At 41.5% G+C, this 13,039-nt stretch overlaps 1 protein-coding gene across 3 annotated transcripts in view; it reads right to left on the bottom strand.

The window, feature by feature from the left end:
* Positions 1 to 366: 366 nt before the first annotated feature.
* The window catches only part of LOC113171500 (tensin-3), a 29,641-nt gene continuing 16,968 nt past the window's right edge, over positions 367 to 13,039 (bottom strand). Inside the window, exons 13-27 of one of the 3 annotated variants that reach the window (XM_026373880.2) lie at positions 11,421 to 12,587; positions 8,649 to 8,800; positions 8,419 to 8,551; positions 8,242 to 8,325; positions 6,406 to 6,538; positions 5,690 to 6,246; positions 5,488 to 5,574; positions 5,253 to 5,384; positions 3,754 to 3,849; positions 3,309 to 3,386; positions 3,010 to 3,087; positions 2,596 to 2,764; positions 2,444 to 2,512; positions 2,118 to 2,147; positions 367 to 2,015 (exon numbers count right to left, since the gene is read on the bottom strand). In XM_026373880.2, the coding sequence (XP_026229665.1) occupies positions 1,871 to 2,015; positions 2,118 to 2,147; positions 2,444 to 2,512; positions 2,596 to 2,764; positions 3,010 to 3,087; positions 3,309 to 3,386; positions 3,754 to 3,849; positions 5,253 to 5,384; positions 5,488 to 5,574; positions 5,690 to 6,246; positions 6,406 to 6,538; positions 8,242 to 8,325; positions 8,419 to 8,551; positions 8,649 to 8,800; positions 11,421 to 12,587 (3,110 nt within the window). In that variant the 3' untranslated portion in view covers positions 367 to 1,870. The remainder of the gene's footprint in view (positions 2,016 to 2,117; positions 2,148 to 2,443; positions 2,513 to 2,595; positions 2,765 to 3,009; positions 3,088 to 3,308; positions 3,387 to 3,753; positions 3,850 to 5,252; positions 5,385 to 5,487; positions 5,575 to 5,689; positions 6,247 to 6,405; positions 6,539 to 8,241; positions 8,326 to 8,418; positions 8,552 to 8,648; positions 8,801 to 11,420; positions 12,588 to 13,039) is intronic. The other 2 variants (XM_026373881.2, XM_026373882.2) reach the window with 2 other exon arrangements.

The following is a 13,039-nucleotide window of genomic DNA, read 5'->3' as shown; positions in this document are numbered from 1 at the left end:
ATAGGCAAATAAAGCCACGTCACTTTGGTGCAGGTTCAAATGTTTTGTGTTGCTAGTGTCCTCTGCTGGCTAAAACATTAAGTGAACATTTCATCTTCTGTACAGTTACAGTAAATGACCCCCGGGCTTGAACTGTGCTTAAAAGTAGGTTAGACAATATGAACTCATTATCAAAAAAGACACAAAACTTTATTTGTAATTGTAGTGGGTAAAACCATGGGAAAAGTGTGGCAACAGCTAAGCAGCACATTGAAAGGTCACACTTTAGCAAACTGTACCTGGTTTGTTTAATCCATTCTGAACTGGGATGTAAATGGCAAACAAACTTAAAAAACTTAAAGGGTTTAACAGATCATCAAGATTACATAAACATTTCCTTTTGTTTATTTACAGAATACACTGAACAATGCAACATTAATACACAAATAAACTGTTCACATGTTAAACACGTTATAAACAGAGGCACGGTATTGGATAAGTATGAGGTACAGATAACAAACTGGTCATGAGCCTGATAACAAATGTGTATATAAACAATGTTAAATATATCACAGAGCTTTATTGTGGTATGTTCCTCTATGGATGAGATGTCTGTCTAACACACTCACACACACACATACACACAAAAAAAACAACTTAAAAACTAAATTATTTTTGGGTCATCATCTCATATACAATGTCACCAAGCAGTCAACTGGGGCAATGAACAGCTTTTATCTCTCCCCCAGAGCAAGTCAATTGTATAGGTCATTGACAGATGATTTTCTTTCAACACTTTCTTTATTCTCAGCTAGTTTTCCTATAAGAATATGTAAAACACTAATGCACCTTTTAATATGACAGAATACACAGACTGATGTATACCAATTTGTTTTTCACACTGAAAATACTGCGGTGCTGCTGTTAGTGGCTGTGTGCCCTCATAAAAAAGAAGGAAACATTTGGCAGCCGTGAACAGATCTTCTACACAAAGTACTGATATGTTCTTAACCATCTCAAGTCAATATATATTAGGGTTTCAGTAAAATATTTTACTAAGGTTTCTCTCTTTTCACTACACACACACACACACACACACACACACACACACACACACACACGCATACATACGCACACACGCTTCCATTAAAATGTTGCTGTCATCATCATCACATAAAGAATAAAAATGATTTGACAGGTTCAGAGAAACCGCATACGTGCTACAACCATGTACACAAGGATGTGGTTTATAAAAATAAAAATTTATATTGCATAGATAAAATAAGATAATCCAAATTATACAAATTTGCTGCACCTTTGTTTTAGTTTATAAACTCTATTAAGGAATACTGCCTGCTGTACAGTGTGCAGCATAGAGTTGCTTCTACATAGGCTACAATGTTAAGCAATGATAACAGCTTTAATATTTGTTTTGGTTAAATATTAGGAAGAAAAAGTTACATGCAACAAGGTAGGGTTTTCTTGAGTTGTCCATAAACATGCTATGCATGAATTAGAAAAGCAGCCTTTGTGGTATGTACTTAAAATACGTTGTGGATGAATACATCTACAGTAACTGTATAAAATGTTATGAGTTCTTAAACTGTAGGAAAAAAAATACACATTTCATATGATTCTGATATTTGCTTAATTCGTTATTTTACACAATAAAAATAGCAAAACACAAGGGGTTTATATTTTTCTCTTAAAAGATATATTAGATGTCCTGGTGCTGGTTAATGATTGTTATATATATGTAACATCCAGTTTATATCCAGGGATAATGTCCATGCCTCCATCATCATAAGTCCTTATATTTTGTCCTCTGTTCGTCTTTCCAGTCTTTCCTTCTTAATGTCTCTTAGTTAAAGTCTGTCAGGCTGAGTAGCTCTTACTTACTCTTGTGCGAGCCAATCATCACCTTGGAAACAAAGTTGACGATGGCGCTCGCTGGCTGCTCGGGGTCGTGCTCCGCAAACAGGTGACATATGTTGTCCATGGAAGTGCCAGTTTTCCTCGCCACGAAACCAAAGATCCTGCAGACGTGGAGCAAAGAATTTAAAGCTGATGTAGTCACTGTAATACCAACGGCTGTTCTGATTGGAGCTTTGTAACAAATAAAAAAAAAAAGCACTTACTTTGCTGAAGGGCAGCCATCTTTTTTCCACCTATGTTAAGTGAATAGAGGTTAATAATTATTGATTAGTTATTATCTTACAAACACAGATCCCCATCTTATAAATTCAAAATTAGCACTAAAAATACAAATGTTTTTTTCCATGGATATATTTGTTGATATTCTACTGCTCATATAATTTCCTGCTCAAGTTGTAATTACCTAGGAAACATTTTGTCATGCCACACCTTCTTGGAGTAATAACATGTTTGCCTAACAATATCTATAACTAGCAATCTGGAAACCCTTCAATGACACGTGTTCAAACATTAAATTAGCAGTACTCACTTTCTATCTTGAGGGTCCAATGCGCAAAATATGACTGTATTGACATTGTAATGCCTCCTGAAGAAGAGCCTGGAAGAAGAGCAGGAAGACAGTTATTGTCTCAGCATGTACATGTATGTATGATGGGAATATGCAAAATGTGTAGTACTCACTTCCTCTGGTTATCAGTGAGGGTGATTCCCTGGGAAGAAACTTTGAAGTGGACCACAGTGGAGGTTGGTGGAGGGTCGGCGCGCAGAGACATAGTTGTGGCTTTCTGTATGGCCTGGCTGCCCGTCAGGGACTCCATCTCCACAGAACCCAGGTACCACACGTTACAAGCTGCAGAGACACAGTTTCAAATTGCACTTTACTCGCACCTGCTCGCTGCAATTAACTCAAGGGCAAGTGTATTTAGAGACAAAGACACAGTGAAGTCCCATAATAACACCCCAAGATAAAATGGTTATGTGTGGATGCACTCATTTCCAAAGTGTGAGAGAATTGCACATAAGCGCTGAGTACAGCGTCATCTCTTTTTGGTCATAATGTCTATTCATAGCAAGTGATGTTAGATGTTTGATTACCTGCACCCTGTTTTAGCAGCTCAGCAGCTGAGTTGGTGACTGATTGGGAGCTACTCTCCACCACATCTTCAAGAGGATCTGTGAGCAAGAAAAAGCTAAAATATCAGTGGCATTATCTAGAGAAAACCACAGTCGACGCATACACTACAACACAAACAAATAAAATGACTAAATGTCTAGACAGCTAAATAGACAGACTGGCCACGAAACCTAAATTAGGTTTCTTTCCTATTCTGGTCATAATATTCTCCAAGAAAATGCAACAGTGGTGACTGCATGTGTGTTTATGTTTACTGTACCTTTGTCAGGTATGATAAGTTTGCAGGGCAGGGCCAAGGGAGTGATTGAGTGCTGACAGACCAATGCTGTCAAGCTTCCTGTAACACATATGAGCACATATAGGTCAAAATATCAGATACTTTATTGTTACATCAATTCGTTTTTTTACTACACCTTTTTTTATACCTTTATATAAAGTATTTATATTTTACAAAAATTGTAAATGAAATTAATGAAGGGCAATCAGCGCAATGCCAATGATGATGATTTAAATTATGATCCATGTAATCTCTGTGCCAAGTGGACTTTAAAATCCGTCACACAAAAATATGAGCCAGGTGTCTTCATCTGTCTTTGTCACTGGTACGATGTGCCAAACACCAACAGAGGGCAGTGTTGTGCATCAATTCTTGACCCTTTTTGCAGTGTAGCCAAAAGAAATGTCTAAACAGAGCAGGGACTCACCAAAATAGGGCTCATTGGGGCAACCCTTCAACCGAACTCCTTTCTGTGTGCACTCAATCAGGAAGTGGCGTACTAATTCACTGGAGAGATCGCCTCCTGTTTAATAAAAAAAAAAGGCCCGACAGAAGATGCAGAAGAGATATGAGAGTTTGTTTTAGCTGTTCACTATTTGACACCCTAGATTTACTGTGACCCAAATAAAAGCCGCACGCATTTATCTCAGCACAACATGTAACTTCCCAGCATTTAAGAGTTACAAAAACATATTAAATTGCCACATTCAATCTCTCTAGAGATTAATGGGATTATGATTCAACAGCAGCGCCACTGAGGGGGCAGGAGGAGTCTATGTGAAGAATGTCTCCACACAAAGGCTAGGAGAAAGGCCTGCTCCTTAAGGTGGGTTAGGTTTCACACTTACAAGAAGCAACAATGCCCTAAGCTGAAAGTGTGGAGAGAGGCCATGTCGTGTCACCGCAGGTGCTCCTGGACTGCGGACGGGTGAGTGCAAACAAAAGGACAGGTGTGAGTGGGAGATAAAATGAGGAGGGTGAACGCTGTGGTGGGCTGGTAGCGGAAGGACACAAGGGCATCCTTTGTGGCCTTGTGTTGTTTTTGTAAGAAAATATGATTTATAAATAGCCCGTCTTGTTTCCAATATATTTTTGTACTGGGTTTATTATCCTCTGGCTCTTTGTGAATGAGAAAAAGTGATGTGTGTATCTCTACTACTCAGTCAGCCTTTGTTTTCCTGTTGAAACATGGCCAGAGAATGCTTGGCCTGAGAATGTTATGTGGGGCAGGGAGCTTCCCAGGAGAAGGCCCTGGGACCGAGGTATGCTTATGGATACGGCACATCCTTTGTTAAGGGGTGAAACATTAGCCGTGCATCTAAAGGAATAGGGGTCTGATTGGCTTCGGCATTATGATGCCCAGGAGAGAAACGGAGAGTGAGGAGCCCTCACGCACATACAGAGGAGGGGACTGTTATATTCCACCACAAAAGCAAGTACAGTGGTTGTAACTGTATATGGCTTTGTGTGGGATTCTGTGACATGCGATTCCCATGAAAACCGACTGACCAATCCCGGCTATCTTCACTATGACAACTAGGGAAATATAGATTTAATACACATCTCATTCGTTTCCCAGAATGAGATGAGAAGATCCGTAACACTTGTGTGAAGATAAAGACTGGAAACAGCAAACCTTCTTCATTAAAAAAAAAAAAAAAGAAACAACTTATCTTGGTTGTTTAAATTGTACACAAACAATAAACCAGTTTTGTGTTTAGGAGCTGTTAAAACAAGCTAAGATGTGGGTTGTATGTCAAAGTAGCTCCTACATAGCTCTTTTAAAGTCACAAACTGTTTACAGTTATGTTTATACAAATGTTAAACAAGATACACTTTTTAAATATAAAAATGTCAGAGTGGAAAACTGAACGTTTGTTTTGTTTCACTGACATTAGACATAGATTTTTGTCATCCACATCTTACCTTTCTTGGTTTGTTGAAGAACAGAGGGTGGGGGTGTAGCCACCTTCATTGCCAGTCCATAGGCCCCTCTGAAAGAGTGGCTGTCCCTCACGATGAAGCAGCCAGGCTCCTTGTCCTTCAGGACACTTATGGCTGAGTGAAGAGACACATGATTGTGAAGTTGCTCGATGTTCAGCAGAAAACTTTTTTTCCTTTTACTAACTTGGAATAAAGGTTGAAAACACTAGAAGCTTACCTTGATCCCTGGAGATATCTGGCTTGTACCAGAATTTTGATGTGTCCTGTACAAATTTGACAGTAACCTGCTTGCTGGCCAGTACATCTGGAAATCACACAATAATCACTTTTACACAATCAGCTCACAGTCTATCATAGACACTAATGAACTGAAGTGACACCAATGAGGCAAGTAGCCTTCTTAGAACAGCTTAGCTTACCTGGCAGAGGAGAGGCTGTGCCTGGCGTCTGAGCCGACAAGTCAGGCAACACGTTGGGAAAGGGAATACTCAGAGAGCTGCCACTGTGGGGACTTGAGAACCCACTGAGGGCAGGGGAGGCTGTTCCCAGCGAATGCTCTCCGTCTGATACCCTCCTCTTCTCAGGCAGTTGTGGGGGTTGCATCTGGGACTGATTCTGCCCATCTATGCAGGTCAAAAGATCCCGATCCATGCCGCCATTTCCCAGAAGAGAAGAGGTGGAGTTGGGACAGTCTGTGCTGTAGCTGGAAAGAGAGTCATCCTGCTCATCAAAACTCTGAGCAGGACTGCGGTTGAGAGCGTAGCGAGCCACGCGGCTTCGCTGGCTGCTTCGAGGAGAGCTGTGGGCATTAGGGGCTGGGTGGATGTGGGCGTGATGCAGAGGAGGAGAGTGGTGGCCATAGTCCATAGTGCTAGACATGGAGTGCTGCGGCGGTTGTCTGACTGAGGGGTAGCTACTCAATGAAGAGTGACGACTCAGGATGGGATGTTCTGTCCAGGGCTGATTCATGGAGGAGCTTAAGTGAAGAGGAAAAAAGTCATCAACATATAGTAAATGCCTTGGATTTGTTGACTTAGCATTGAATACTGGTGCTGTGGACAGAGAATAAAAACTTTAAAAATAAAAAATGTTCCTTTAATTTTTAATTAACAAGTTAAATAAGTCAGATCTTTACCTGTCTGTCCGTTGAAGAGTTCCAGCAATGGAGACAGAGTGTGCAGCACTTAGCATCCTGTGGCAGCTGATGGAGGAGTCTGGCAAACCATCAACTCCAACATGACTAATCAAATCTGAATGTCCCAGGGGTTCTGTGAGAGGACAAGAATACAGATTATTCAGAGGACAAAAAGCACATTTGTGTACACATTCCCAGTCGGGATAGAGCTGTTTTGGGTTTAAATGCTATAAACAGGAACTTAAATAATAAAACATAAAGAAATGTGCAATAAACAAAGATATTAAAATAAGCAAATAAACCAGCTGTAAGAGGTCGTACTCTATTAGAGGAAACGACCACAGAAAGTTGAAATAAATCTATGGGGAAAGATTATCAATGTTGGACATACAATGAAAAATCTGTCCTCATGGCCTTGAACCTAGCCATCAATCTATATTAAAATAAATTTAAACTCATATCAAGACTTTCCAGCCAGGTTTACTCTGGGCTACTTTTATAGGTATGAGAGGTGTAAAGCTGAAACAGTTCCTGGTTTCTTCTTGCCCCTATTTCCCCTTCTGTCTACACAGGGACACTTTCATGGGGGAAGAAAAGTTGTTTGTGTCATGCCTCCAGACCCACAGTCACCATGGAGATGTGGCAGGACTGAATGTGGTGATTCTCGCCTGAATGTCTGAGGTAGCATGAGGCACAGCAGGAGCACATGTCTGCTCCCAGGCCTTGAGACATACTGTAGATCTCTATGGAAACAATGCAGCAAGAGTCTCAAAGAAGATAAAAATAAAAATGAAGGTAAGGAAAGATCATCCATCTCTTTGCATGTAAAAACATGTGCCATGTGAAACGGAACTGAAAGCCAAATAAAACACGTATAATGTATTTTAAATCAAATAAGATGCATCACATACATGTGCAGACAGACTTTAAACCCCTTTTATGTGTTTATAACATATGATTAAAATTGAATAAAGTAAAAAAAACAAAGAAAAAAAAAAGTTTCGGAAGACTCATTGGAGGATTATGGAATTTACATCCGCAAACGCAGCAGCTACAAAGGGATAAGGGTGCACATCATTTCCCATCTCCCAAGACAATCTTACAGCCTGGGTGTGTTCCACCCCAGATAAACACCACAGAAAAAAACATCCACACAAAAAGAAAGTTAAGAACAACACTGTTATGTCTAAAAATGGTTTCTCTTCAGACCATGACCAAGCAGACATTCTCCAAAAGCCAAACTAGAAGGGCAGAGACAGGTTAGGAATCTCCCTGCTTTTGCATTTATGAGACATCTTTGTTTCTGGCCTCTGTCTCAAACCACTAAAATTCCACAAACAACAATGTCACCATTATTAAGTGAAGCCAGGGTGACCTGAAATAGCTCTGCTCTAATGAGATAGTGAACCCAAACAGGCATTCAGAGGACAGACATGAAAGAAGACTCTTGTAATTACCTCTCACTTACAATACTGTGAGCCCTTTTTTGTCTCTCTACTACTATTAAAAGAAGAATAAGGGAAATGTGAGAGGAAAACTGTTTTGTGTTTTTTGTTCTTCGCATCAGTTTTGTCAGCTGTTTAGCTTCTCATAATGTGCTATCATAAAACCACTGAGGCAGAAAAAAGCTCAAATGATCTGTTTTTTTTTTTACTTGACAATAGAATGGCGTTACAGCATTTTAAATATATACTGTCAAATTATATAGAAAATAGTTTTTCCACTAGGGCAGTGTTTATTCTTAAGGTGCCTGTTAAGTTCCCAAAGAAAGACCACTTTCCTTCCTCAGACTGAAGGACTGAAGGTTAGTTTACTATTGAAGAGACAGGAACCTACCATGATTTGTTCTGTAGTCTTCATAAGACTGAATGTGAGGAGATGGGATTTGCATGAGATGAGTCACTTCTGACATATTTTTCACTAAAAACACAAAAGGAACAAGGGTGGGCGCATGGAATCACCAAACAAATAGATGCACAATCATGCTGCCTAACAAACAGATACAGTGCTTACCATAAGGTGTAGGTGGAGAGACAGGGAAGGCAGGAGTAGGTGGAGTCACATCACTCCTGGCCTCGACTCTGCCGTCCATGTCTGGGCCTTGAGCCCTGTAGTCAGCACTGTCAGTCCTGTATAACATGGGATGCTGCAACAGGCAACACACATGCATGTAGAGTAAGCATCCATTCGGAATAGTGATCTGTGGGACATCATGCAAACACTACACACTAGACTTAATTTACCTGGGACTGTTGTACACAGGGAGAGTACGTCCGCTGGCTCCTGTATTCCTCTGTAGTACCCCACCCTGAACTGCAAAAGCCTGGGTGGTCCGTGACATCACATCCTTGTCGACTCTGTGTGACACCCACACGCACCTCACCGGGCTGGACAGCTGGATACACACAGGTAGACAGTGGCAGGTGAGTGATTAAATGTTACAGATTAACGGGCATCAGTGACTTCAAGGAAGTTAAATACATAAAACACTGGATGATATAATAACTGTTCTTTGACCTTTGGTACTTTTCTGAAATGAACTGAATGAATTATTCAAGCCACGTTACATTTGTGTGTTGAACTCAGAAATAAAGGAATTAATCAAAGATTCATGATTTTAAAACAAATATTTTATAATAGTTTATAATAATGACAGGTGTAGAAATCTAGTTGATGTTCAAAGCTATGACGTGTTCAAGTGTGCTGTCAATATTTGTGATGTTGTGAGTCTGACAGTTAAATTAACCACACTGCTAACCCCAGGTTGTGGCCTACAGTTATGTTTTGAGTGGAGAGCTGAGGAATGCCAGGGATCTGATTGGTGAACTGGAAGGTGTGGAGTGTGTGTGTGTGTGTGTGTGTGTGTGTGTGGGTGTCAGTGTTTTGACAACTCAACTCTGATGAGTGCTTCCACTCAGCACCACAGTGTTAATTTGAGCCCTCCCAGCGAGGGCCAGCCTGTGAGCCCTGAAGAATGCTAATGGTGTAGAAGTGCTAATGTCTGGGATCATTACTCACTTTGTCCGGGGTTAGTATGAATGACACAGGGGGTCACGCATACTTCGCTGTGTGTCTTTATGCGAGCATAACTTCTCTTTAACTACATACAGAATATCTGTAGGATTGTGTCTTGTACATCCAGAAAATGTTTGTCTTGTATGTTGTCTGTATGATCTCAGAAGCAATCACAGGGAGAGCCGAGCATAATTCTTAGTGATTTAGTTAATATCATGGATATTGGACAGGTACAACCTCTAACTGTTATTCAATGACTCACTTCCAGTACCGTCATATATGTTGATTGCTATGTAGTCAAACATTGAGTTGGGCGGTTTATACATACAGGACTGAGAGGCAATAGGAATTTTGCTCACATATAAATTGTGATATACTTGTTATAAAATGGTATTGTAGTGCGATATTCATCTGTGTGAGATGTCATTAATAATTAAATATATCATTACATATATTGCCATACAGGATTTAATGCAGATCAATCAATCATGCTCAGGAGCAGCCTTACACTAAAACATACATTGATAATAACGCACAGTAATTCATAAACGTAATACCTCTAATATCAACAGAGGGAAGAGCCGCAGATGCATTTTGCAAACATGTGAACCCAAACAGGCAGTTGCTGTTCGTCAGCCCCAGTTAACTTGACAGACAAATGAACTGATTAGAACAGATGAATTAATGAGTTGGTGAGTTAAGTTAGAAAGTGTTTAGTTACATGGATGCTAGGTGCAACCTTACACCAAACAGCAGTACGTTTGAAAGCCTACATACAAGTTAGTTTAAAGTCTACACTGCAAAAATCCATTATTTCCTAAAGGTTATTAGTTTAAGTCGCAGCCTTCAGAGTTTCTTTTCTTGGAATGGTGCTCCCGTGTTGCTGATATGTACAGACAGGTATGCTTTTGAATCTAATGGAAAAAGCTTCGCCTCTGGGCTCACTTGTTCCTCTTTTGGAAATTCCTCAGGCCTCCCTACCTTGTGGCCCCCTGCAACCACAAGTACATGCTAGATTGTGATTCACGCATGAAAACCACACAGCTTTCTTGATTTTTACTGCCTCGCTGAGCTCCGGAAAAGGAAGAAATGACATAATGTACATAGTATCACTATTCAGGAGTTAATAGCACTGAACTTCATAACAGGAAGGAAGAAAATAAAACCTGATACTTCTCTGCTGATGCATTTAGGGGAAAGTTAGTCTTAAGATACTGTAATCTAGCAATTTCTATAAATTGTCCCCCGTAAACACAACAAATAACATCAACCAAAGGAAATAACAAGACCAAAGTCAGGATATGAAGTCAAAAGAGAGTATGGACAGGTGGAAAAGAAAGATGGACATGTAATGCTGCAAAGCTGCAAGAGACCAGAGCAACAAGGAGGTCACCTATGAAAGATGAGTAACATTAAATAAAACAAGTCACTGTATGTGTATGTAACGTTTAAAACAACAATAAGTTGAAAATGTCTGCAGGAAATACCATATAAGGACTTTGATTTTTAAATATCTCTGTTCGTCCTTATGCTATCTCTACAACCAATCATTGAGAGATAGCAATGTTCAAAAACGTCGATGACAGCAGCTGCTCTGCCTCTCTTCATGTACCGTCCAGATCCTGTAGTCAGATAGCTCTACGGACAAGTCTGAACAGTCCTCTCTCTTCAGAAACATGGAAACATCTGAAAACCTGGCAACAACCCTGCTATTTCTGCCACTAAAACACACCAGCTGGAAGCTGCAGGAAAGGTGCACTTTGTTGAGTTAACTGTTAGTGAATAAGGAGAGCTGGAAATGTTGGAGAGTAAGTACTCTTGAAGTCTCAGTATGTTACTTAGTATGTTAATCTGCTAGATGTATCTAGGTAAACAACTTTGCTGACTTCATAATGACTATCACACATTTATTTTTAAGGCCCCTCTTCCAGACCACACCACTTCAACACCACCACCACCACCACCACCACCACCACACCCAGACTGTCTGACTATCTTACCTGTCTGCTGTGTGTTTGTCAGGGTCGCTGCGTTATTATCGGTGAATCGGAGATTGATGCCATTTGAGCATTTACCAACTGAGCCGTTTATGTGTGTACTGCTGTTCTTCTTAATGGAGCTGCTGCGGCTCGATACTGGCACGAACGTAGGATCCAGATCCATGATCAGCTGATTGAGCTGGTCGATGGAATTGTCAATGTCCTTTGTCAAAGATTTGAACTCCTCGTCCCTCTTGTTGTTGTTACCGTTTAGTGTTGCCTGCTCCTTGTGGGGCACTGTGTTTCTCAGAGCATTCACCGTTGTGTCCCTGGCATGGCCCTGTACTTCAGTAGGTAAGCCTGTTTTGGGTGAAGAGCTCCCCTGCTTGTTCCCTGGGTACCTTTCTGTATCATTTCCATCCTCCGGCATGTAGATAAACTGTTGCGCCGCAACCATCTGCTGCTGGCGAACCCAAGACTGTGTCGAATAGCTTCCCTGTCTGTAGACATGGAGCTTGGGCATGGGTGCACTGCTGGGATTAGATGAGGCCACAGAGTTGCTTCTGGAGTTTAGACAGATGCTTCTAGCATCAGAAAACGCTCTCTCATACTCCTCCATGGGAGGGGGTGCAGGATGATGAAGATGATGCTGGCTTTGCTGCTCCTCTCCTCCGGGACTCCCAAAGCCATCTGACAGCAGGGAGTTCTGGCTGCTCTTGTGGCAGGAGGATGACAAGGTCCCTAAGCTATCGACACTGTGCAGATCGTGACCTGTAATCACCTCGTCATCCAGGATGTCTGTCTCCCTCTCTCTGGGACGGGGGTCTCCATTAATGTGCACTTGAGCTGGGACTATCTGCTGGATGCCCACCCTAGGGCCTTGGTCATCCATTTCCTCCAGTGAGGGTTCCTCGAGACCAAAGCCACTCAGGAGGCGTTTCAGCTGGACCTTTTCTTGCTGACTGGGGCCCTGGACAGCCCTGACGGTGGTAGTGGTAGTAGGTGTGGGTCGGTCTGCCCACAGGGAAGTGCTAGACAGGCCAGAGTCACTGCTGACAGACAGTGCGTGGTCGCTGTGGTCGGGGCTGGAGGTAGTTGTGCGGGCCCCTCTGCCCAGCGTGGCCTCTCCTCCGCTAGGGCTCCTCTTGTTAGCCGCTTTGTCCTGGGTTAGGCCTTGAGAGCGTGGTGCTGCAAAATAGAAGAAATGCAGCGCTTCATACAGTCAGCTGGTATGGGCACACATACACAGAGAGAGACACACTCACACACAGACAAACACAAATGGCACAAAACCACAGACAAAGCAGGACTCTGTTAACATGCACAGTCATGTCGTCCCACAAACTCCATCATTCAGAATCGGTTATTGACAAAACTCAACACTTAAGACAACATTCCAGTCGGCATTCCAGACAACATCACACTACAAGTAACTAGGACATGAATATAATGGGAAAATATGTATGTATATTACTAAACTGAGATAAATGATGGACACATGGAAAAAAAAACACTGATTCTAATCCCAGCAATTATACCAGAGGTATTTGTCGTAACAGCTACCTCTCTTCTGTAAGGCCACCAGGTGAACAGCCAAGGTATATGCAGCATGCATACAAATGCATCATGCAGACAAAGGT

This window comes from Anabas testudineus, chromosome 17 (assembly GCF_900324465.2).
Source record: "Anabas testudineus chromosome 17, fAnaTes1.2, whole genome shotgun sequence".
Classification (NCBI taxonomy): Eukaryota; Metazoa; Chordata; class Actinopteri; order Anabantiformes; family Anabantidae; genus Anabas; species Anabas testudineus.
Note: the sequence above shows the minus strand (reverse complement) of the source record. Positions and strands in the feature narration are given on the sequence as shown.